Source organism: Macrobrachium rosenbergii, chromosome 44, assembly GCF_040412425.1.
Source record: "Macrobrachium rosenbergii isolate ZJJX-2024 chromosome 44, ASM4041242v1, whole genome shotgun sequence".
Taxonomy (NCBI): Eukaryota; Metazoa; Arthropoda; class Malacostraca; order Decapoda; family Palaemonidae; genus Macrobrachium; species Macrobrachium rosenbergii.
In genome coordinates this window covers 30,508,070-30,535,150 of record NC_089784.1, presented here as the reverse complement: position 1 = coordinate 30,535,150, position 27,081 = coordinate 30,508,070, and the positions used below count along the sequence as shown (strand labels likewise).

The 27,081-nt window shown below is 38.3% G+C and overlaps 1 protein-coding gene across 10 annotated transcripts in view; it reads left to right on the top strand.

Moving 5' to 3' along the window:
• The window catches only part of LOC136829490 (tetratricopeptide repeat protein 14), a 105,360-nt gene that overhangs the window by 57,833 nt on the left and 20,446 nt on the right, over positions 1–27,081 (top strand). For 3 of the 10 annotated variants that reach the window (XM_067088241.1, XM_067088242.1, XM_067088243.1), the window contains exons 12-16: positions 6,001–6,518; positions 6,907–6,994; positions 16,662–16,765; positions 16,906–17,203; positions 17,704–17,796. In XM_067088241.1, coding sequence (XP_066944342.1) covers positions 6,001–6,518; positions 6,907–6,994; positions 16,662–16,765; positions 16,906–17,203; positions 17,704–17,796 — 1,101 coding nt within the window. Of the gene's footprint in view, positions 1–6,000; positions 6,519–6,891; positions 6,995–16,661; positions 16,766–16,905; positions 17,204–17,324; positions 17,489–17,703; positions 17,797–27,081 lie in introns of those variants that run through there. The other 7 variants (XM_067088237.1, XM_067088238.1, XM_067088240.1 and 4 more) reach the window with 4 other exon arrangements.

Below are 27,081 nucleotides of genomic sequence, written 5' to 3'. Positions count from 1 at the left end.
GTTAGGCTATCAGGAGTAAGCGTTCGCCCCAGTTCTCCCATTTGATCACCGATGGTCCAAGTTTGTTTTTGAGAAGGCCACTTTTATGTCTGTGGCCAAGTTTTTTGGGGTTTTTATGAACTGTTTTTCAAGCTTAGGCTAAGCATGCCAAATATTCTGCTTACTGTTCTGCAGATGTCTTCGGTCTGACCGAGATGTTTTCCAGGCCTCGCAAAGCATTATTGAGCTCACGAGGTGTCAGTGATTCCGCATGGCCGACGGCAAGTACACATGGTTGCCAGTGATTACGCACAAGGTGTTATTGAGTCTGCATGGCCGGCAGTGGGTCTGCATGGCCATCAGCGAGTCTGCATGGGTGTCAGTGATTCCACACGAATACTTAAAACCCCTCTAAAAACACTTTGAACTGCCTATTTTGATAGTTTAAACACAAAAAAACCCTCTAAAAATGCTTTCACCTGAGTATTTTAATAGATTTATCACAGAAAGTGCATTTAGTCATGAAAATAATATGAAAATACTGTAATTAGTGAATATTTCTCAGTGAAAAATACCGCAAATGGGCAAATTTTCCGCAAATAATGGGTAGATATGTACCACAGAGAAATCTGCGAATACGTGAGTCCGAGAATACTGAGACCGCGAATACAGGGGGTTTACTGTAACGTCTCTGTCTCTGTCTGTCTATATCTCTGTCTTGGGAAGTCTCTTCTCCAAGCTTATATACCACTGTATGGACGGAGCTAATGACGACAGACAATCGTCCTTCCCATATACAGTAAGGAGTATTTTGATTTTCTGCACAATGTTTGGATCCTAATAACCGCCCCTTTCCGGTCATGCCATAGAAGATTCCAGGTCAAATTTTCTAATGCAATGTGGATCGAATATTGTGCCATGTTACAAAGGCGTGGCATGAGATACCACTTTGTGTCATTTCCACAAGAAAGGGTTTTCGTCGACTTGCTAATTGTCCACGACGCATTGACAACAGGAACTGACCGGTGAGCAAACACAGGAAGTAGTCACGTCTTGGAAAAGAGATATTTCTTTTTCAATACATTTCATCATTATTGCATCTCCCCATGACAGGTTCCCCAAAAGAAAAAAATAAAATATACTTATTTTATTTTTTAAAAGAGCAAAAGAGACAAAACTACTTTAAACTTGTCATCTGAATTGAAGAACAACTCTGCACTTCGCCACAACTTAGCTTCAGCAAAACACGCTCCCTCAACACTTCAGTCACACATCACACTCGCGCTACAGCCCTAAAAAAAAAATGGCTCTCGCTCAACTCGCTCAGAACAAAAGAAAAAAAAAGACGAACTACTCTCTTACTCTGAAAAATCTCTAGAGAGGCTATCAGCTACTACATTGTTCTTTTTCCTAAACCTGTAATTCTTAAGTATATTGGAGCTTCTCTCAAAACTAGTTTCTCTCTGTTTCACTATTACTACAGGCACTAGGCGCTCGTTATACTTCTTTAACAAATTTACGTGCAACCACTTTGCTGTACACCTACCCATATCAATTAAGTAATTTAAATTTCCCCTTTTTTCAAAGACAGAAAAAGGACCTTCGAACTTATAAGATAATGAAGGACCTTTTCTCTGGATTAACACCAAAACTTTATCTCCCACATGTAAATTTCTCTCTTTTGCCTTGAGATCATACTTCCTTTTAGTTTCCCCTTGACTGTTGCTCTCGTTTTCTAGTGCCATCTGACAAACTTCCCTTAGATTCTCCTTGTAATTCTCTAGATTTTGTATGTAGTCCTCCTTACCTCCTTTAAGCATTAATTTACACTAAAATTTCTTAGGGTCCTTTAACAGTGTGACCAAACACTAACTTGAAAGGACTAAATCCGGTTGTCATTTGGCACCAACCGTAAGGCTAACAAGACAAATGGTAACTTTTCTTCCCAGTCACGTTCAAAATTGTTACACAATTTTCATAAGCAACTCTTTAACTTTTGGTGGAAACGTTCAACAATACCCTGTGACTCGGGTTGGTAAGGTGTGCAAGTTACAAGTTCGATACCTAATTTTTTCATTTTGTACCTGAAATATTTAGACACAGAGTTACTGCCATTATCACTGTATAACCCAAGGCAGACCAAACTTAGAAAAATAGCTCAACAGGCATTTAACTACAGATTTTGCATTACCGTTTCTTTCAGGGATTGCTTCTGGATAATGGGTTAGTCTGTCAATATATTGTTACTTCTAGGCAAAGGTCTGACCATATCAATAACATTCTCAAAGGGTTTGCCTACCAATGGAATATTACATAAAGGAGCCCTGGGGATTACCTGATTAGGTTTACCGGCCATTTGACATTCATGACAACTTAGAACATATCTTTTTATGTCACTTCTCATCTTAGGCCAAAAGTACGCCCCACTTATACACTTAAACGTTTTATTTACCTCCAAATGTCCTTGATCTTTGTGTGCTAATTTCAGAATTAATTTGCGAAGCTTCCTAGGGATTACTAACTATTCGACAATCTCCTCTTTGCTAACTGACTTAGGACAAACATAACGACACAAAACTTTGTCTTTTAGACAAAAGGTTTCCTTACCAACACTATTGAGCTCATCATTCGGCTCACGTTCAAAGATTCAGGTTAACGTCTCATCCTCTCTTTGTAACTTGACTCGCTCATCCCTATTCAAAATGTTAGTACCTAACCCATTGCAGCAACTATCACTTGAAACCACTGCATCGACTAAGTCTACATCATTACTTTCAACAACTACGTCGTCAGCTAAGATCAATCATACTGCCTCTATCAAACTTGTTCGAATCTACGATCAAACCATGACCGTAGTCTACATCTGTATCTAAACCTGATCTAGTTACTACCAATTCAGGTACTGGAATCTCACTCTGTAACGACCCGAGTGGGCCGTTATGCAGGTTCTTTAACATACTCAGGACGGGGCTGTCATGACTGACGGCAGATGCAACAAACAAAGGAGGGGAAAACAACAAAAACAATAAAATGAGTTTAAAATTAATTTATTTACAATATTTACAATTGAGTCAGGTCTGGTAAAAGATAAAAACCATAAATACAAAAACCAAAAGGCAGCACTAAACAAAATCAAGTTAAACAAAAAAATAAACAAGCAGGCAGAAAAAACCAAAACGGCGGGGCAAAATAAACAACAGCAGGCTGATGGAGACGTCAAAAAAAAGAAACGTGGTCACACGACTACTCGTCCTCCACCAAAAGGGCACCAAGACAGCCCTCAGCTGCAGGCAGAAAAAAAAACCAAACCTCCAGGGACAAGACAGAAGCTGCCCAGAACCAACCAGAATACCCTGATGGAGCGTCAGGACAGCCTCACGCTGTCATCAAAGATGAGCAGCTCGTGGTCACCACGACTACTCATGGTCGCACTCCACCTCTCGTCGTGCTCCACTTCGTGGCGTGCTCCAATTGCTGCTCAAAAACTCGACCAACGTCGACTCCAAAAACTGCCTGCTGCTGCTGCCACTGCCGCTCTCTCGCTGCCCTACCAGACCCGACTGACTAAGAAAAACGGCAGCTCACCGGCGAGAACATCAAAAAAAAAAAAAACTTGAAGGTAAGGAGGCAGCAATCCACAAAGGGGAACGAGCGGGGAACCAGCAGTTCCCGCAAAACCATCATAACGTGACACACACCAAAAAAAAAAAATTCACACATTTTTTTTTCGCTAAGTCATTCCCCTGACAATTATGTCAACACCATCAACAGGGCACGCCCTGTCAACTGTTAGTTTTACTTAACGACACTCCCGACCTTGCAAGCTAACCTCCAACAAAGGACAGACAACACAAGTTAAACGTGACGGCAGAACCCTCCTAACATAACTTGTTCTTTCAACTAAAAACAATAAAATCATCAAAACACTGTCTCTCCTAATATTGGAGCACAGCCACTCTGGTGTCCCAAAGTAAAAACCATAAATTCAAAAAAATCCCCCAAAGGAAGAAACTAAACACCTTCAAACAAAAACTCTATAAAATTTCTAGTTTCTTTCATAAGCAGGCAGAAAAAAACATATTATTAACTAGAGGCAGAAAAAAAAACCAAACATTTTCCCTTCTGCACAATTCCTTGATAAATGCCCTTTCTTATTACATTAGTAACAAGGTACCTGGAGCACCCTCCAATCTTCATTTTTAATGGATGGGTAATATATGTTTTTTTTAAATGGTGTACAGTACAGGTAATATAGTTTTATAGTCTTGCTGTGACCCGGTGACTAGAGAAAAATGCTCTATTTTTGCCAAAAAAAACTTGAAGGTAAGGGCAGGGCAATTGTTGTGTTTAACTTGGACTTTGTTGAGTTATGTCAACACCATCAATGGGCAAAAGCAACTCCCTGACCACAAAGTTCCCACTGAAGTTGGGACAATCCTGACACTACTGCCCCGGTCATGTCCCTATGACGGAGACAGCCAAGTGTTACAACAAGCATTACCACTGACAGAAACTATTTTCTTTTCTATTTCAAATGCATTTCTTTATAATATTTTTGGATTCCTTGTATGCCATGTCTATTCTTCCCACCTCCTATCAGTGTGGGATTCAGCCATGTAATTACTTGGTAAGTGTCAGTACATATTCACAATTGGTTTATATATACTTGACTAAAGTTACTGAGGTTGGGACAATGACACAGTCATGTCCCTGTTCCCTCCTCCCCAAATGCACATAGACTTAGAGCATCAAAGCCATGTAATTACTGAGCTCTTTAGCAATAAGGTTGTACCTATTCTTCCCATAGACTTAGAGTGGGCAACTGAGCACTTTACCTGCACCAAAACAAGTGGGCGCTACCAAAACAAAAAGACGAATTTTCAGTTCTTAAGCTGCCGTTTCAAGTAGAAACTATAGCTATGTAATCTTGGTAAGTATATATAAAACCTTATTTTATTAGAAAAATGTCATTTTTCTGATAAAATCAATTTTTTAGGTACTTACCCTCTATACCCTCTATCATTAAGTTCCCTCCCTCCTCCTCTCTTTAGAGATTAAGAGAAGAATGACAACCAAAACATTTGCTGTCTGGCTAACTATTGGGAGCATTCGTTAACTATTCTTTCAATTTTAACTCTTGTTGGACCCGTGCCAAGTAGCCGCAGCTAAAGCTAATTATAGAGGGTAAGTACTTAAAAAAAACTGATTTTATCATAAAAATTATTATTTTCATAAAAAAAATTCACCAAGATTCCTCTGATTTTAAATAGTGACCAGGGAACACACAGCATCTTGGTGATATGCATCCTGATGTGAGTGTTCTTTTACCCCTAAACAAAACCTGATTCATTCAGGCCATGGTTCAAGGATTAGCAGCACAAACTTTTGAATAGGTTGAACCTAACTAAATTGGAAATGGATAAAGAGGGCATTTATGAGCATGTTGGCATTAAGCACATACATCCAAATAGGAGAAAAGCTGATTTAGAAATACTAAAAGCATGTGAGGATGTGTGATATGATAGTTAAATGAGGACTTCCCAAGGATTTCTTTAAAGGATTATAGTCATCTAACACCTGGTTTTTATGGTTAATGTCTAACTAGTTAAGAAAGGTACGCTGTTTAATTTTTTAAAGTTAGTTTATTTTCGGTAGTTTTGGCTTTTGCCATCTTCATGCTTTGTATTTGTATTAGGGTTAGTTGTCTATTTTATTATTTTTAAGTAGAAAGGTTTACTGTTTTTGTCCCTAGCCCCATTCTTTTCTTTTTTATAAGTTCCCCATTCAGTCATGCAGCTTGTAATTGAGGGCTTGTGATGTTAGATGCCTCTATCTACCCTGTATGAACTCACCACATAACTTGAACCTTTATTTTTTTACTAAATGGTATGGTAGAAGTAAATATAAGGAGGAGGTTTGTATTTATGGAACATGAAAATTGATGCATGGTTATGAAGACTAAAGGTTTTCGGTGTAGTAATTAGTTTGTAACATATTTCATGGATTATTATTTTTTTCAAGGAAAAAACAACTGGATGATGTGCAGGTGGAGCCGAACAAAGCTCCAATTGTAGAAGTTGAAGATGACCCAGTGCTGTACTTTGCCAAAGTAAAGGAAAATGTATCAGCATTGAAAGCCAAGCTTAAGATTCCATCAGTAAGAAAAAGTAAATCGCCATCAAACAGTCCTCCAAAAGAGTGCCCGTCGTTGCCAGAAGAGCCTGAAGAAAGTACCACTAAACTTGAGGAGAAGTCACCACCAAAACCAGCAAGCAAGTCAGAAGAAAGTGAACGCAAATCATTATCACCTCTATCAACAAAATTTGCTATGCAGGAGGGGCAGTGGCAACCACCCTCTTATATCAATACAAATTCTTCGTATATGACGACATCTGTTGAAGGAAGTGTTGGTGTACCATCATCGACTATTCCATACCCAGACTACAGTTATATGCCTCCAGTTAATTTAAATGTGCCTCCTCCTAATTATCCTTATCTGCAATATCCTCCACCAGGTTTTCCAATAGCGCCTACTCAAGGTTAGTTAACTACAACAAACAGGTTGTTGTAGTTCACCTTCTTATTAAATTCTGGTTATAATATTTTATGCTTTGGTTGTCTCAAGATTTCATGAGATTAAATGAATCATAGCTCTAAAAATCAGAGAATTATAAGCAAATCATGTCTAACTCCTCAGTTAGTTTTATTATCGTAGAATCAGTTTTTTTTCCTCAAAAGGTTATTTTTAATTTTCTATCGCCTATTTGAAAATTTTGCAGGTCTTATACCTAACTAATATTAGTAAATTCATGCTGAAAAAGCATGAATGCTCTGTAATTACCTGCATGTGAGATGTTGAAGGTAAATGGAATGACACTGAACATTGTGCTGGTGATATACACATGTACCTAGGCCTTTCTCTTGCAGATGCTAAACCGATCTCGTATGCTACTAAAGAAGACGAAGAATATAAAAAGCGGGTAGATCAGTTCATAAAGCAACTATCTAGTACTAGGTACAGTAATATATATGTCTTACTTTTTTATAGGAAATATCTCCATTATGTTGAGTGTTCTTAAAGTAACATACATGGGTGGGATTAAGAACATTGTTTACAGGCATTAAGATTGAAAGTATTACTTTTCCATCATAATGAAGATACAGTAATAAAGAGAATGAGATTCTGTGCTGATAGTTTTCAGTGAAGCAGTATTTTCATGAAATATTTTTTTACTGGTTACTGATTCATACCTATCATAGGTATGAAAATCCAGCTTGATGCAATTTAACTGTTATCACTTAACAGACTTCTTGTCCATGTTTACTGGTAAGGTTGTCATAGCTATGAGAAATTCTGTTACATATACTACTAATGTCCAAATGCTTAGGAAAGGTAAACAGGTCAGGTTGTGAATAGCTCCTAGACCAGGTAATCTTGTAATTGGATGATATGTGAAACCTCCTGTACCATGGTTACCTGCCAACCACTCTCATGTTTTGATTCAGTTTAGCTCAAAGTAGATAAGATTATTGAGAGGCTGTCTTTTATACATTATTTTCACCAGTTCATAGTCTTAATTTTGCCTTTCTTCATTTGCTGTCATTTCCGTCAGATGCAGGGTGCATGTAATTTCCAATGTGACTGTGATTGTGTGTTGAAAAGTAAATGTTGCAGGGAACAATATCTGGCCTTTTGGTATGCAGATTAATTTGTAGTTATTATTGTTATTTGTTATTCTTAATGATTATATATGAATATACACAAAAGTATGAAATCTCTATTGCTCTGGCAAATGTAAAGTTGTAACAACTGCCATTATGGTAAATAGGTTTGATCCATTGGTAAATGGAAGAAATAGAAGTGCTTAGATTCATGTCTACAGTCAAACCAAAAGGACTTTGAACATGTATGTTTTAGACGTTGCCACTTTTTCCTGATATGATTCGTAAAATCTTGGGATAGCGTGTTGGTGTGGCAGACTGATTGCCACATCTTCCTTATACCTTGGCCTATACTAGGTCAGAAAGGGTAAACAGCTTGACACTGTTATTCTGCGTAATTAGTTGTGAATATGCAAAACAAGCAAAAGAACTGAAGTTTGATGATGAGTAAAGGATGATTTGTAGTAAAAAAAATATATCTAATAAATGAAGAGTTGAACTCGTACTTTAGACTGTTTTGATCACAGGTTAGGATAAGTATGATTTAGTTTCTAATAAGCAAAATGAGTTATATGAATGCCCAAAATCTAACCAACTCATTAATAAAAACAAATGATACAGTGAGATAAAAAAATAGTGTTATTGATTCCTCACGTGATGATTGATTGTGGATTAAGTCGACCTTGTCCCAGAATAGTCTTGTTTCAGGGTGGCCCATGGGAGGGAGAAGTAGGGGTTTTTACCAGAGTAATGAACCTTGAATTGAGGGAGGCAGATTAACGGTAATTGGATTACAGTATAAGTTGGGAAGTTTGGAAATATGTGTAATGACAGCCAGGTTCATAGGCATTTTGGTTTGACTATAGTGTGCACTTGAAAAATTGTATCACAAGTGAGGCAGTAGCTGGGAGATTTGGTGTTTAAATGCTATAAAATAGATTGACATGTCAGATATTGTACTTATGTGGTGTGTGCATGTGATGAAATTGGGAGAGAAAAAGTGGTAGGTCCAAAAGTTAAATGGACACAGCTGCCTCAGAGATTTACAAGTTTCTGAGGCAACTTTTTTGAAAGCCATGTACTTATCCTCAAAGAAGTATTAAACTATTCTGAATAGCCTTTTCCTACATGCATTCTTTATTTAAATATCCCAGATGAAGGGATGTGCACAGGCCATCATGTTAGATCTAATTTCAAAATCCTCATGTATGTACAATAATTCGAACTGTAATGATTTCTGAGGTAGGAAAAATAAAAATAAATGTGTGTACAGAGCAGAAACATGATCTATGTTTAAAGCATACACTGTGTTATACAGTTGAGATTTGGGTATTGTGCTAACAGAAAATGGAAGAGGTTGCAAAAGATCTGACTACTGTATAGATGACTAAGATCCATGGCTAGAGTACAGTAAGAAGATCACATTAAAAGTGAGGAAGTTGGGGAGAGTGTGTCCATTAGCTGGGTGAAGTCCAATAGAAGACCTAAAGTGACATGGAAAAAGAACAGACAAGACCAAGACATGATGGCATTTGAGTTGAAAATGCACCAGAAAAGGTAGTGGAGAAAACTTATTTTTGAGGTGAAACTTACTTTTCTATCATTAGCTCTATCTGCGGCTACTTGTCGCAGGTTTGATAAGTGTTAAAATGGAAAGAATCGCAATTGAATGCTCCCAGTAGATACCCTCACCCTCCAAAGGGTGGGGGTGTGAAAGAGAATTTTTTGGTGGTCAGTCTTCTTTGTCAGTGAATACAGCCAACCGTTGAGACAAGTGCTCTAAAATTTGGGTTTGCTTTCTTGGTAAACAAATGGATTGTCTGGATTTTGGTCTGTAATTGGCAGGTAGGGATTCTTCTTCTCAATCTTCCATATCAAAATCTGTTAGCTTTGGTAAGGTAAGTGGTTGCAAGACCAGAATGGGTTAATTGGCGTACGTACGCATGAACTATGCATGGATCATCGAGAGGTGAATGGTGATTCAGACAACCTATGTGATCATTGCAAGGATTGGTCTCTGGAAGAGATAGAGAAGATGATAAATTGTTGAATTAGAAGAGAAGGGTATACTTTGGAGAGAGTCAAGTGAACAGTCTTGAATCTCGGTTTTCTTTAGAATTAACACCTGGTCAAGAAGATAGAAATAAGTCGATAGTTTCTTCTCTAGTGGATATAGATCCTTCTACACCCAAATGTCAGCTCAGGGTAGTAGGCTAAATTTAATGCAGGTAGATATTGACTCAGTTAAATCTAGAATTGAAATTTGTATAACAACCTGAGTCTTTTGCATTGAATGTGTCCAGTGCATTAGCAGGGACAGTGTCCCTTCATTTCTTTGGCCACTCTGCTTATGCAGCCATGCCTGTCACCTCAGCACCCCTGCCAACAGGCCTGGTAGTCCTGGAATTTCCAGATTAGGACTAACATCCCAGGATGTTCAAGGACTGTGCCCTCTGTCCTGCCTTTGCTTTTGGTCCTTTATGGACAGTTAGGTTGCAGTGGCATAAGGACAGTTATGGTAGGTCTGTATCTTCAATAGGTCTAGATCTTTAATTTTCCCCCCTTGTCTCACTGTTATTCTAGCAATTCATCCTAGCCAGATAACCAATCACGATCCACAGTGAGTGCTGCCATTGTCGGTTGTAGTTAGGTTATCAGGAGTAAGAGTTCGCGCCAGTTCTTCCCCTTTATCATCGATGGTCCAAGTTTTATTTTTGAAAAGGCCACTGTTATGTCCTTGACCAGGTTTTTGTGGTTTTTAGGGGCTGTTTTTCAAGCTTAGGCTAAGTGTGCCAGAAATTCGCATTCGCCCGTTAGTCTGTCAGTTTCCGCAAGGTGTCAAGTCCACATACAGTTCCACGTGTCTTTGGTCTGCGCGATGTATCATCAAAGCTGCTCAAGGTGTTATTGAGTTCACAAGAGGTGTCAGTGAGTCCGCACGGCTGGCAGCAAGTCCACACAGTCATCAGCGAGTCCTCCCAGTTGTCTGCGAGTCCGCATAATTGTCAACGAGTCTGCATGGCTGGCAGTGAGTCCGCACAGGCGTTAGCAATTCTGCACAGGTTTCAGCAATTCCACATGGGTATCAGCGAGTCTGCACAGGCAACAGCAAGTCCACATGGGTGTTAGAGAGTGCATGGCCGTTAGTGAGTCCACATGGCCATTAGCGAGTCCACACAGCCATTAGCGAGTTGGCATTGCCATTAGCAAGTCGGCACGGCCATTAGTGAGCTGGCATGGCTGTTAGCAAGTCCCATGGCCATTAGCAAGTCCACACAGCTGTTAGCGAGTCCACACAGCTGTTAGCAAGTTCACAAGGGCATTAGTGAGTCCGCATGGGTGTCAGTGAACCCAAGGCATCAGTGGGTCCACATGGGGCTTTTCCAAGTCTGCACAAGGCATCAGTGAGTCCACTTAGGGAAAGAGCTTTTGACTTTCAAATTTCTGCCAGATGAATTATGAGATCTTTAGCACCTGGTCTTTGATACCATCTTGTTCTTGGGCTACTTTTGTCCCTGAGGAAGAGGACTCTTATTGGCCTTGCCCTTCCTGACAGCATTCTCCTTTTCCTCCTTTTCAGGAAGAGGAGCATTTAGTCTTTCCCCTCAGTTCTAAGGAATTAGTTCAGTTGTGTATAGACAGATTTCTGCAGTCCTTCCTTTAAGCTGTCAGTTTCTGTACTTGGAAGACTTGATTCATTGGCAAATGTTTGGCCAAAGAGAATCTCCTTTTTTGAAAGTCATCTCTCTTGTCTCCCTTGCTGTTTGCTAGGAAGACTATGGTGTATTGAGCAGGGGATTTTTTCCCCCTTTTCTCCTGATCCAGCTGTTATGGTCCATGTTTCTCCAGCCAGTGGCTATTGCCACTGAAACTATAAGCTTTAGTGAATTGTACTGGACACTGTTAACTGTGTTTGAAGGAGTTTGGTGGACTTCCTCCTTGGGCCAGGGATCCTTTGTTAAGTCCTAAGGTTTTTTGTTTCCTTAGCAAGGTTTTTTGGTTGTGATAGGTGAACTGGCTCATGTCACTAGGACCCTTAAGTTCACACAGGAGTGCAACTATGCTCTAGCCTGGTTCCTTTAGTCTCCCTCAGAAGACAGTGATTGATTTCAGCTCTTCTGTATTTATAGCTGCAGGGACAGGGAAGGAGACAAAGGAGATCAAAATAGTACTTTTCTCCACCATTTCCAGGTCACCAAAGGAAAGTCTCCTCCTCTTACTTTACAGTAATGCACTTTGGACAATTCAACCTCTTTCCCCCGGTCTTCCTTCCGGGCTCAGGAAGGAAGATCTTTCACCTGGTCTTCCTTCTGGGCTCAGGAAGGAAGAAATGTCCTTTTGGCAGCAAGGCTCCAGATTTCATTCTGTCAAAGGGGGATGTGCATTTCCTCCACTAATCAGAATTCCTAAGTCTGATTAGCTCATCAAGCCCTCGTGTGCTTGTGGTTGCAGGTTGGGCCACTTCACTCAAGTGTGGGAACACTTAGTTGTAGATGCCCTGGGAATGGAAGTTCTTTTGGAAAGTTATTGCATTCCTTTCAGGAATTCACCATCTCTTCAACTAGCTCTTATTTCAGTCATACAGAGCGACCTAGAGAGGAGGAAGGTGTTGATCAGGAAGTGTTTTCTCCATTAGAGAAGGCAGCATTGGAGGAAGTACCAGCTACTTTGCTGGTCTTTTTACATGGCTATTCTTAATGCCAGGCTATGGGAGGTCAGAGGACAGTCCTAGAAATACACAGGCTCAGCCTCTGTGGCCAATTGTTTCCCTTTTTTTTTTTTTTCATCGATTCAACCTCCATGGTCATTAACTGCCATGGAGGAGGGTACTTGGATGTTTACAGGAGACATGAACAATGTTAACTCTCGTGTCCACATTTACCAACTTTCAGGAGTGCCTACTCTTTGTCTTTTGGGAAAGACATCAGTGTCGAGCTCTTATGTTTCGGGCTGAGTTCCATCCCCCAAGCTTTCACTAGGGTACTATCCCTTTGTGAAAATTTTACTTATTAGGAGTAAAGTTACTTCTGTACCTGGATGACTGGATTATCTTTGTGAAGTCCAGGGTGTTAGCCTGAGGGCAAGAGAGCCTATACTGGACTTGGCAAGGTCCTAGGCTTACTAAGAATGTCACAAGTCTGTCTGGAACCTATACAAAGAGTGACCTACCTGGGCTTGGTGATTGATTCTGTTGTGTTCAAGGTTTTCCGACACTAGCTCGAGAAGACAATCTGTTGTTAATCATAAGAGAATTTGCCTCCTTGGGAAGCATGCCTGCTAATGCTGGATGTATTCTTAAGGCCACTTGTCTTCTCTGGAGAAGTTAGTTCTGAGTGCTCAACTTGGGATGTTACCTCTTCAGTTGCACTGACATGGAGATAAACTTGGCCAGACCATGAGTTATAGCTGTGGAGCCAAGAACAGGTCCTTTCCCTTCATTGGTCATTGTCCATAGTATTGCTTTTTATAGGGAAGTCCCTAGAGTCCCTGAACCCAGACTTCTCACTGTATTCAGTTGCCTCAGACGAGGATGGGGCTGTGGTTATCAAGAACCAGTTGCTTCAAGGGTGTGGTCACCTGTAGAAGCGAGTCTTCTCATTAATTGCAAGGAGTTGTTGGCCATCCAGAAGGGGTTTAAGTAATTTCTGTCATCTGGGGTGTGCCTTCTCTAGCTCATTACCAGGACTTTAGCCTCTGGACAGTGGAGAGGAATATTGTCCATATGCCTCAGTTGGTTCCTTGTTGACTGTGTTTGGTGGACGTGTTAAGTCATCTGGGACAGGTACTCTCCTGCGATTGATCTTTACCCTGTAGTTTGCAAAGCGATTTGGAGTGTCCAGCCAGCCCCTCATTGATCTCTTTGCAACAAAGCTAAATCATTGTCGCCAGCTGTATGCCTCCCCCAGTTTGGCCCCTCACGCCTGAACAGTAGACATCATAGTGTCAAGATTGTACAAACCTATTCTTGTATGCCTTCCCTATGTTTCTACTGGAACTCCATCATGTTTCTATTTGTAATTTGTTGGCTAAGGAGGTGTTGGTTCCCAGTCCTTCCACATATCAGTAGAGTTCCTAGGCATTACCTCCATAGACAAATCTGCTTCATCAGGCAGGAACAGGTAAGCTTTATGGAAATATAGAAGTGCTTCCCCCTAACTGCATGGAAGTGTTGTCTAGCTCTCAGCTCCAGAGACTTATAAGTAATCTAGGAACTCTTTCCTAATAACAAGAGGAAAGTCCACTAATTTCTTATTCAGTATTATGGGAGCAGTATAGGTAATGGTGCGAGTCCAGGGACAGTCCCTGTCGTCACACCACTATTACTTTCCTAATAACAAGAGGAAAGTCCACTAATTTCTTATTCAGTATTATGGGAGCTGTATAGGTAATGGTGCGAGTCCAGGGACAGTCCCTGTCGTCACACCAATATTATCAATATTAACAGTGTATGAGTTGCACTTCTTGAGAGATGCCAAATGATTGTCTGTTTCCTCCATCATTGCTATAAATCCATGCTGACTTAGGCAAAACTGTTCACTCTTTCCAGCTGGATTGTTGAAGGTTTTGCTAAGCAACTTTTATGGAACCTAGTCATTGGCTGAAGACTCCTTAGGGGCCCTCCTTTCTACTTCAGAGAGAGGCTTCTCTCAAGGCTCTTTCTTATAACACTCTTCCCGGTGGCTGTGGCTTTGGCCAAAAGAGTAAATGGGTTACATGCCATAATTGTTAGTAGGGTGTTCACATACTTGAGCAAAATGATCTTCTTTTTGCATCCTTTCGTGCTAAGATGGTGTCAAGACAAAGTTCTTCCAAGAGTTTTCTCTATCCCTGCCTTAGAGACTGACTCCTGAAGAAGAGCTTTTGATTCCCTGTTTGGTCTATAGGGATTTATACATCCCATCTTTACAATTAAGGAAGCATTGTAGGAACCTATTTTGCACAGTCAAGAATCCTTAGGTTCCTAGGTCTTAGAATGCCATTACTTTCTTTATTAACCCTTAATCCTGGAAGCTCACCATGCAGTGTCTCCAGAAGATTGTCCCCTTTTGAAGATTAAACTGCACGATGTCAGAGCAACAGCCACAGCGATTAGTTTTCATCAGCACCTCTCTCTAGACTGTCAAGTCTTGGTAGCACAGTGGAGATGTAACTAAGTGTTTGCTTTTAACTACTTGACAGCTGCCTATAATCAGTTGGAAACTGTCGTACACTAGCACCTACAGTTGTGACAGGGGAGGTTTCTCAAAGTCTTTTTCCCTTCACGTGTTACGAACAGATATAGGTTTTCAATATTGACCCCATCCTGGGCAAGGAACCTTATGCAGTGGAGTTCGTACTTAGTAATATCATACTCTGCCTTTGTTTTGAATGTAATATTATGCTTAGTTGTGTTTGCTGTGTTTCTCTTAGGTAGGGACAAAGTTCATTAGAATAAATAATGTTGGACTTATGTTGCAGAGTCATTGCTCGTTATTGGAGAAAGCTACCCTGAGCTGATTAAGAACCACCTTTTTTCAGGCAAACTTGGTGGTGATGTTTTGGGTGTGAAGTGCCATAGCAACTCAGTTAGGCAGGTGGTAACTCTTTAGGGATCATGTTTAGTTCTGGTTTTAGCTCCCATCAGCTCTCCAGGCTTGAGGCACAGAGGCCAGACTTGCCATTCTGTGTTGCACAATCTCAGCCAATGGCTATATCCAGGGTCCACGTTCCACCTTCTTGCTATAGTGGACCTCTCCTGATTAAGATCCTCATCAGACAAGAACTTGAGATGGGATTGTATGCATGAGGTAAGAGCGATAAGGATATTTCTAATATCTGATAATTTGGTTATAGGGAAATTTCTTCCCTTCTCCAGTGCTCAATGTTGGAGTCAGCTAGTGATAGAGTGTAAGTTTCACCTAAAAAATAATGATGTTTATGAAAGCTCAATTTTTTAGGTACTTACCCTCTATCATTGAGTTCCCTCCCTCTTCCCCTCTTTAAGAGATTAAGAGAAGAATGACAGCCAAAACATTCGCTGAAGGTGGGGGTAACTATTATTGGGAGTGTTCATTAACGATTCTTTCAATTTTAACACTTGTCGTTCCTGTGCCAAGTAGCCGCAGATAAAGTCAATGATAGGAGGTGAGTACCTAAACAAATTGATTTTATCATAAAAATTATTATTTTTGACCGAAAAATGTGAATAATGAATTATACCAGATTGGAATTTAGATAAAAAAAATACATAAAATAGAAAAGAATAAAAAACTTGTCTGATGAATGATGACATAAATAAACAGCCTGAATTAAAAACATGTAAGAGAACAGAGGGTTACCTCTGTCTAGTGTGCATATTATATGTTCTGTAGGCAGAGCCTGCACATGAAAACACTTGGTAAGATAAACCTGATGGGATTGGTTTCACCTGTTGTCTGACTACCATTTTGTCCATTGTAATAGTGAATTAAAGCCTTTCCACTATCATTGGACATTATAAAGTAAGAGATTTGTGTTAGTAAATCAGAAATATATGTACAGGTGTACAGTACATACAAATTTATATATCCAACAAATGGTTTGGAAGAATAGTTGCCATTATCTGGTTAAATCTAGTCGCTTGATATTGACATTGCTTGTAATTTCAGTCATAATAATGCCCATGATTACTGTTATTTCATAAAGAAACATATTTTTCTTACCTATGTGCACATAAGTTCATTTCTTATCAGTAAAGTTTTCTTGGTGAATGATTAATTATAGCACAATCATGTAAATTGTGTGTATTTTTTGAAAGTAAGTTTCAGAGTTCATAAATTAGAATGATTCCATTTAAAAGGAAAAAACTGGCAAAAACCTTAGTAGTAGTGTGAGAAATTAGTAAAGGCACTTGGTAGTAAGAAAGCATTAAAGTAAAAAAATTCAAGTTAGAATTTGAAACAAATTGAATGGTGTTCTTTAGAAAATTTTAAGTATAATTTTTTCCTGTGTTTTTTCTTTGTTCTGATATTGCTCCTCGATTACCCTGCCTGTAACTATAGAAGTAGCAGCCAGGCATCAAGGCACAAGAAGAAGAAACCATATAGTAGCCAGGAGTCAAGGCACAGGAAGAAGAAACCTAATAGTAAGCGCAAAAAGAGGAAAGGTACTGTAATTTTTTTAGTTCCTTTTGTTAAATTACACTGGTAGGTAATACTGATATTATGTTGAGTGAACTTTAGATTTCTCATTATATAGGAGAGTTGTGAATTTTGCCTTGATTGTGATCTAGTTGTTTCTTCACAGAATACAAGAAGAAGAAAAGGAGGAGAAGTCGATCGGGAAGCAGACGTAGCAGCAGTAGTAGCAGCAGCAGCAGTAGCAGCAGCAGTAGCAGTAGCAGCAGCAGCAGCAGCAGCAGCAGCAGCAGTTCAACGACCACCTCAACCAACAGTAGTTCTTCTAGCAACAGTTCCCGTCGCAAAAGGAAGAAAAACAAGAAAACTTCAGCCAAGATGGAAAATGATGTCATGAAGAGAACAAAAGAAGAGGAGGACACAAAAGAAAACACTGTACAGGAAACAAACACTGTACAGGAGAAAGTGTGAGTTATGGTTTTGCTGTTTGTAGTTCTTTTTGGTTGGTTTTGTCCATAAACTGTGCATTTTCATAATGTCATTGCAAGTTGATAGATTCAGAACTCATTAGTACTTCATTGTTTTCAGCTTCATCATACTGTACATGGAACTGAACTCCTCTGCATAACAAAAAGTCTGTTACAGCTGTAATTCTGATGGACTTTTCTGGTCCTTGATTTTATCGTGATACCAACGTGTGGTACCCTTTTGAGAGTACTACATTATTAAAGATGGTCTGTTAGATGCAAATTGTAAACTTTATTTCAAATCAGCTAGGACATTTGTATGCAAGTATTTTTGTAAAAATTCTACCTAAGATATGTAATGATCAGATTGGATTGTCAGAGATTATAAATAAAAGTGGAATTTGTGGTGTCCGGTAAGTACAGTATTGTTTTACTGATATATTTTCTCATGATTTAGTGTAATTTTTGCTCAGGTTTCACACTGGATTTAAATGTTACAGGACAGAAGATTCAATTGCAGAATTGCAGCATATCGAAAAGTTGCTTTCTGCTCATTACAAGAAAATAGAAGAGTCACAGAAGGCAGCAACAAAGTAAGTAAATCATAAACATTTCGATTTGTTGCTTATGTATTTTAAGGGGAGTACTTGACAAACTATGGAAATTTGATGTGTAAGTTAATGTTTTTCCACATACCCAGAGTCAAGAGAGAGATATGTAAGACTAATAGGAAAGTGTTGAGTTTATTTGTGTTTAAATCCAAAAGATAATATTTTATTTAAAATTTTGATAATAGCTGGAATTAGCTAGTCAAGGTTCCTTACACCAAAATAATTGAAGAAGGGGAGAAATTTTTGAAAAAATTTTTTATTTTCATTGATTGCATTCCTGAGTGACTTTAATTTCATGAACATTTGTAAGTAATAAGTGTTGGTAAGTAGAATCTCATGAAAACAAATGTGTGAATTTCTGTAGGCAATAGAAAGGTAATGCATGTGTCTTGAGTATGCTTATTACAAACAAGGAAATCAGTAGAAGAAAAACAGAATTTTTGGAGAATTTTTCAGACATTGACTTGCCACAGTCAGAAGGTATGCAGGTTTAAGCATAATCCTAAAAACTGAAATATTTTTTGGGGAAAAGCAATCATTAGCAAAAGTCAAACAGTACAACTGTATATTTATAATAACGATGATTTAGATAAAACTTGTTTTCCTTGCTGAATCCAGTTACAGTGTATTATAATGTTGCTATTGTATTACAGAATATAAACGTGATCGTACACCATTTGCATTTAATATTGTGTACATTCTCAAAATCTTGGCTGATTGAGTACTACCGACATCTCCATTGCCATTAGTCACTACAAGAAACATAATTCAGAGATACTTTTTCTTGTAAATTAAAGTTGGGTTTAAAACGTGCACACTACTTGATTGTAAAGGCAGGAAGTGTGAGTTTGCCAATACTGAACATCACTTCTGCGTATTCCAAAATGTTTTGCAACCTGAAAATTATTCATTTTATTCAGCCGCGGCTGTAACCTGCAGCTTTGATTTAGTGGTATTATTTTGTAAGACCTTCTACATTGCTTGGGGATGAATAGAAATGTATTTTATTTTTACTTAGGGAAGCCACCATTGAGAGTTGGCAAGTTTTAGCAACATAATAATTTGAACACAACTCTTTATAAACCCTGGAAAGTTACACTAGTGACATCGGGCAGTCAGCAGTTTCTTGATTTGTTTGGTCATGTCAACATAGGTTTACAATCCGTCATCCGAAATGCTAAAAACCGGAATTTTGTTGTGAATGATGGAGCAACATAACAAGGTATTACAGTTGATGAGATGAACACACACACACACACACACACACACACAGAGAGAGAGAGAGAGAGAGAGAGAGAGAGAGAGATTGTTACAGTTAGATTGTTACACCAACAGATATCCATTTGCAGAAGTCGAGTAGTAGTTGTAATGAGAATAATGAAAATTGTCATAGAACTGTTGTTGTATATACAATTATATTGCATGTACTTTTACAAAGCATGAACAAAACAATCATGCGCCATTTGCAGTTTGGTTCTGTTTGCATTCTCAAAATCAGCTGATTGCATTTTACCGACATCATCACTGTCATTAGTTGCTGAATGAAACAATGTGGAGAGACGTTTCTTTCGTAAGTGATCAACCACTTTATTTATAAATTCAGCAAAGTAAATGAAGTATATGTGATTTGTCAGTTTCAGACATTGCATTTGCCCCTAAAACATTTTGCTAGACATTGCATTTGCCCCTAAAACATTTTGCAGTCAGCTCATGATTCATTTCTTCGCCACAGCTATAACCTGTTGTTTAAATTTAGTGGCATACTTTCTTAACACCTTCCTCTCCAAAGCGTGAAGGATGAATAAAGATATATTCTATTTCTATATATGGAATTGCATTGAAAATAGGCAAGATTTTAACAAGGCGACAAATGTACCGCAACTCTTTATAAACTGATATTAGTTACGGTAACTTCCGTCAGCAAAGAGCTGTTTCTCGATTTGGATGTTTATGTCAATAGTACTTGCTGTTGTTTATTCTAGTGTTCTGTATGCAGAAGCAAGTGGTTGTTAATTGTAAGAAATAGAAATGAATTCTTACACAAGCCACAAGTTTGGTAAGCCTGGTTGAATATATGCAGATTTGTAATTAATCTATGAACTTTTGCTTATAGGCCTAGTAATAAGTTAAAAGCTAACTTTATCAGAGAAATTTACTAAAGTGATACATGCGTAAGAAGTGTAGCCTAGCATAATCTACCAAAAAATAAACCTGCACATTAAGCGTATCCTCGTAATCTACCGTAAATACCTCTCACTATACACAATATTATATATGATGGAATCATGTTGTGAGACAAAATTTTAAGGATTGCATAATACACTAGATCAGATGATGCATGTTTATACAAGAAAATTTATTTTTTTTTATGCTGTAAATATTTAGTTTTACAGAGTGCTGTTGCTGGAAATTAAATGTTTTGTGTATTTAGGAGCGACCTTCAGCTCCAAAGCCCGAAAAAATCCAAAAACCGAAACACAGCTTACCCCAAGGATTTCGAATTAGGGATTGTGAACCTGTACAAGGAAGAGACCTAAATGACCACATACGAACTGACACAGTTGATTTTGAGGAGGTGATGGAAAGTAGTGACTTTGGAAAGTGAATCAGTACTGGAATCCTAATAGAACCAAGGGTACTGATTTGATTGTGAGAGAAAGCAAGAAGGCAAAGAAAGAAACAGTTCTAAAAGAAAAAACACACTTAGTACATAAATGTAATGAGGAGAATGAAGAAAAAGTGCCAGAGAATGTGACATCAGAAGTGCATGTTGCAAACCCTTGAAAGAATGGTGTGGCATCTTCAAAGAGACAGAAAGAGAGAGAGATACATGTTGGTTGAAAATGCAAGCTCAAAGGGAGGTTGAAGAGTAGAAATGGGCCTTCAGACTCAATTAGAAACAAGGAGGGAAGTTGATAGAAGGTTATGTAAGAAGAAGGGTAGGTTTAAAAGGTAGGTAACAGAGGCAGACAAGAAATTTTTGAATTAATACAACCAGGATCTCAGAATGTCTGAGGGAAAAGAAGAAATCTTCAGGATAACAAAGTGAATCAGGAAAGATGAAAAAGACATAAAAGAGTGAAGTATATACAGTAATAAGAATGTGGTTGAAAATGAAAGTTCTAGAGAAGAAATATTGGAACAGTGAAGGCAGTGTTTTGAAAATCTTCTGAATAAAGAGAATGAATATGAGTTGAAGGATGTTTGAAGGACAGAATGTAACTCCATCGAGGTTAAAACTAATTTGGGGATATAGAAAAGTGGAAAATCCTCAGCACCATCAGAAATGAGTAATTTGCTCAAGGCAGTTTGAGAATGAGTCAGTTATTATTAAATTACTAGAATACTATATCACACGATGTGTGATCATAAAGTATTGAGACTGTTGCTATACTAAAGGAGCTAAAATACACAGAATGAGGCCACTTGGTACAGATTGACCTTGACCCCCACTGTGCATGCACATTAAGTTTTTAGTGTCCCAGCTCATTTCCGCTCTTTACAGCAGTGTTTGGAAAGAACGTGTGTAGTGTGTGGTCTTTGCGTTGAGTATGATGGAGAAAGTTTAGCAGAGAATCTGCATCAAATTTTGCCAAAGGCTTGGCAATACCTGTGCACAGACCTATGCAAATTTGCAAAAAGTATATGGAGTGGAGTGTATAAGATGCACACGAGTGTATGAGTGGTTCAGACGTTTTCAAGATGGCTGACAAAATGCTTGTAGTGACGAACGTTATGGGAGACAGGCAACCAGCAGAACTGAGAAAAACATTGTTTTCTTCGACTACAAAGGAATTGATCTTTGTGAATATGCTCCACCTAGTCAGACAGTAAACAAGGAGTACTACTGTGACGTGTTGCGGCATTTGCAGGATGCTATTCGTCGGAAAAGGCCAGAATTGCATGCGTCTGGTGAGTGGCAGTTGCACCACAGTAACGCACCAATCTGTTCAGCACAGCTTGTGCAGCAGATTTTGGCTAAGCACAACATCCCCCAGGTCCAACAGCCACCATATTACCCAGATCTTGCCCCTTGCAACTTTTTCCTCTTTCCAAAAATCAAATCCCACTTGAAAAGAAATGATTTTAGGACATCGAGGAGATCCAAGTGAATGCAATGGGGCAGGTAGTGATTATCCCAGTAAACGAGTTCCAGGAAATGCTTTCATCAATGTAAACAGTGCTTGATGAAGTGTGACTTCTAAAGGGGACTACTTCGAAGGAAATTAAATGCTAAAATGGTATGTGTTATAGTTTCCTTTTTTAACACCAATCCTGATATTTTATGATCACAACCTTGTAAAAGAGGGATAGGACCAAAATTGATAAAAAGAATACACAACATTCAGTAGTAATTGGAAGAGGAATAGTATAAAAATTTTAGAAGAGTAAGAGTGCTTGAGGTTACCAGAAAGTTTCACTGACCTACTGATGTACACAAGATGTGAAGTGAAGACTGGAAGCTATATGAGAAGAATTGGAGATAAATGTTGATAGTCAACAAGGATCAGCAGAGTCCTTTGCAGTTTATCATAGTAAAGAAAGAAACCACAAAGGACTGTAGGCAAGGAGGCCCCTGGGAGCAGCTACATGCAGTGACCAGTGTTGACATCAGAATAAGATGAGGTCACATACATGTTTGAAAGGTTCAAGATTGGAATGAAGATGAAAAGGTTGAATATTTTTTTAGTTATTAAAAAGTAAGCAAAGGAAAAGGTTCAGTCAAGAAAGCAACCATTCTAATGTTGTGGGAGAGATGGGATTGGTGTTAGAGTGAAGTCATTACTGTAATATGTTCTGTTGAACAGATGGTGTCCCAAGGGATCCTCATGATTGCAAAATATAAACAGAAGCAAGAAACTTAAGATTCTTGAAATTGAAAGAACTGCAATGAGGGCAGTAAGAATGTAAAAATAGTAACTACAGTCTGGATGAAGTGGGAAGATATTGCTAGACTACTGGGAAATAAAAGTATCTTACAAGTAGAGGTCAGAATTTAGGTAACTGACAAAGAAAATGGAGGTATTGAACGGCTGTAATTACAAAGAGCTTAGATTCATGGTTGTAGTGTGGGAAGATCATATTACAAATGAGAAAGTTGCTGAGACATGTCCAGCTACTGGGAAATAGACAGCTGTCAAATATAGAGATGGTTCAGGCGTGTGATAAGAAGTGATAAGGAACAGTTAGCCAGAAGACCAGGAAGGAGACCTAGAGAATCTTGGCAAAGGTGGAGATGAAGACCCAGACCAGATGAGAATGGGCTAAATGTGAACAAGACAGAAACAGATTCATCCACACTGATATGAAGAGTTAAAAGAAGACAACTTGTACCACGCATACCCTGCTCAAAGTCCACTGTCTGTCAGTAAAATCTTCTCATTCTTTCCCAACCCCCGTCTGCAAGAGGTGGGGAAATGAAGAGGGCACTGAAGATAATGATTAAAGGGTTGTAGTCAAATTTGTTTTCAAAAACATTGTTCATCTTAATCAGCCAAATTTCAATTAGGAGGGAAGATGAGGCATAAGAGCCTCCGAAGAGAATGAGAGACCAAGATGCAACAAGTTCATTCAACAGCAGAAAGTGGACCCAATGACTCCCTCAGAAATCCAGGTAACTCCATAAATAAAAGATGCAATGGAAGATGTAGTCCAAGATAGTACATTTATCAAGAAAATGAGGCTTAAAGGCAAATACTACAGTATTTGAAAAACACACGCCCATGTGTACTTAAGAAGTGAAATCATGGTATATAATTAGAATTCCTTGATGTTTAGAGCATGACTAAATTCAGCAATCAGACTCACTGAGAAATATTCCTATATCATGCACACTCACGAATGTAGAGAAAAGCATGCAAAAGAAACTTGCCAAGGCTGAATGATTTTTTAAGGATAGTGAGGAGCCCTTTGTAAAACTAAATGGCAGAAATGAAGAGAGACATCTAACTATGCACAGCCAGGGAACTGTTCAACCAGACGCAAGCAAAGGTTTTGAGAGAGTGATTCCAGTGACTAGAAAAGGGTTAGGCGATAACAGGAAGGCTAGAAAAATACAGACAGCTGGAAGCATGACAAGAAAGTCCGTATTAGAAAGAGAGTCTGAGCTATGAACTCTGGTACAAACAAAAGTCCCCCAGAAGTCAATAGTTGGGATGAAAGTTTACGTCAGAAAAGGTATCGATTCCACTGGAATGCTTAAAAGGTGCAATGGCAAACAGAAACAATTTTGTGAGCAAAATGCAGAAGACAGTGCCTGTCAGGAGTCCAAAAGCAACAAATGAGGCAGTAAGGACTGCTGTCAAGAAGCCACTAAGAGTTCTGTTGCTGTTAGGAGATGATTCATTATGAGGCAAGTCTGAAGAAGAGGGGTGCAGACTCAACAACAAGGATAGCAAAAGTAAACTGATATTTCCCAAAGAGAAGAAGAATATAGTTATTATAGGAACCAAGGACCATTGCAGATGAGAACCTCATACCAAACCATGAATCCTGTCAAGAGTATGTAAAGCAGGAAGAGAGGAATTGCCATTTGAATAGCTGCTCTCATATTGCGGGGTTTAATATATGACAAAATTTCCATTTCTGAATATTCCATCATCCCAAATCCATTGGGAGCTCACTCATTAGTTTATACATAATAAAAGAGGGGCAGAAGCCAGAGTTTACAAGATACCATGCAGCAATTGTAATGAGATTAACCTGGGGGAGAAAGGTAGATCCATCTCACAAAGATCAACAGAGCACAAAAGATCAGTACGTTATGTTAAAGATAGTTTGGGGATTTTCCTACGCATTAGGGATAAAGACCACATCATTAACTAAAGTGTGGCGGAGCTGGTTTTCAAAAGTAGTTGTCCGTACAAAAGGAAGATGCTGGAGTCTGCTATCCTCAATCAAACCAACAAAATGAACCTGTCAGGAGGACATTGGAAATCGGATGACATCGAAGATTTAATCGTCAGTCCTTTTCTCAAGCAGGTTTTCCAAAAGTAAGCCCACCGGACTCATCACCAGACAGGAGTTAATGAGACCCAAACCACCAGGGAATAGCCTAATTTCCATCCTTTCTGGTTCAACAGTCACCTGCATACCAACAGTGACGTACTGCCACACCTACATATGCTTTGTATATTTATGCTCCTGTAACACAACATCTGTCCGTATTTTACCAGTGAACAGGGACACAGAAGAAAGTCCCTGAAATATATGGTTTCAATATTCAAATAGTGTTTTATGGACATTTAATCTTCATATACTGTTTTATTACAGTAAAAGATATATATATATATATATATATATATATATATATATATATATATATATATATATATATATATATATATATATATATATATATATATATATATATATATATATATATATATATATATATATATATATATATATATATATACATATATATATATATATATATATATATATATATATATATATATATATATATATATATATATATATATACATATATATATACATATATATATACATATATATATATATATATATATATATATATATATATATATATATATATATATATATATATACATATATATATACATATATATATACATATATATATACATATATATATATATATATATATATATATTATATATATATATATATATATATATATATATATATATATATATAATATATATATATATATATATATACTTTATCATTCAAATTGTTCTGTGATTAGTATACTAAAAGGACCTCATTCAAACTGGATGGTATCAGAAAAAGTTACAAGCTTTCTTGGACAAACAGTCCACATTATCAAGTATCCGTACAGTGACCAGACGCGTAGTCCAGCTGTATTTATGTCTGTGTGCTGGGTGCTTTTAATCCTATAATTGCCTGGCTCCTCCTGTGTGACCCCCACCCCCTCGTGACCTTGGCTTTTCTCTGCCCCCTTCTTCTTCCAGGTGTCCATTTTCCATGCGTTCTCTTGCGTTTTTCCTTCATTTCCTCGCTACTGTGGAGTGTACGATTTTTCTAGATATGCTGTCTTCAAAGCCGTTTCTGGTGTTCCCTGCCATTGTGTTGGTGGCGCATGTTATGAAGGCATTCTCTACAACCAGTCTGGCAAATCATGTAAAGAGCAAAGCAAACAACACCTGCAGAATATAAGGCATTATAATCAGATGTTGGTAGTTGCCAAACACTGTTGGGAAAATGACCATAAAATAGACTGGGAAAATATGAGTTTTCTGTACAGGAACAAATCACAAAATGGCCAGACTGGTTGTAGAGAACACCTTCATAACATACGCCAACAACACAATGGCAGGGAGCACCGGAAACAGCTTTGAAGACAGCATATCTAGAAAAAGTGTACACTCCACAGTAGCAAGGAAACAAAAGAAAAACGCAAGAGAACGCACGGAAAATGGACACCTGGAAGAAGAGGGGGGCAGAGAAAGGCCAAGGCCATGAGGGGGTGAGGGTCACACAGGAGGAGCCAGGTGATTATAGGATTAAAAGCACCCAGCACACAGATGTAAATACAGTTGGACTATGTGTCTGGTCACTGTACAGATACTTGATAATATGAACTGTTTGTCCAAGAAAGCTTGTAACTTTTTCTGAATAAATACTCCATTAGATACCATCCAGTTTGAATGAGGTCCTGCATATGAATATATATATATGCATATGACTCTAGTATATAAGTGAATACACAGGGAAATGACAGGCAGCAGTTCAACAACACGTGAAAGCACTTGAAAGCACTTGGTACTGAACTCTTGCCTGTCATTTTCCTGTGGTATTCACACACACACACACACACACACACATATATATATATATATATATAAAATGTAGAATCTATTGGTCACTTTTTACCCGATACATTTTAATTGTAATACCACAACGCCCTCATAACTTTCTCGAATTCTTCGCACTTTTTTGGATACGCTTGTCACTACAAAGCCTTAAGATCCAAGTGCAAGAAATATGAAGAAATTCTGATGTGTGCAAGCGGGAAATGAACCTGGGTCCGCTAATCAGAACGAGGTGCCATTGTCGACCTGACCACAAGAAGGATAAAAGTCTGTTGTCTTTAATACATATATATACCTGTCATTTTCAGATATATATATTAGAGCTGGAATAGACCCATCCTCACCATTGTAGCCAAGTGGACAATTGATTTTTATTGCTTTTTTAGGCTGAAATATATATGTAGAATCTATTGGTCACTCTTTACCAGATACATATGTAATTGTAATA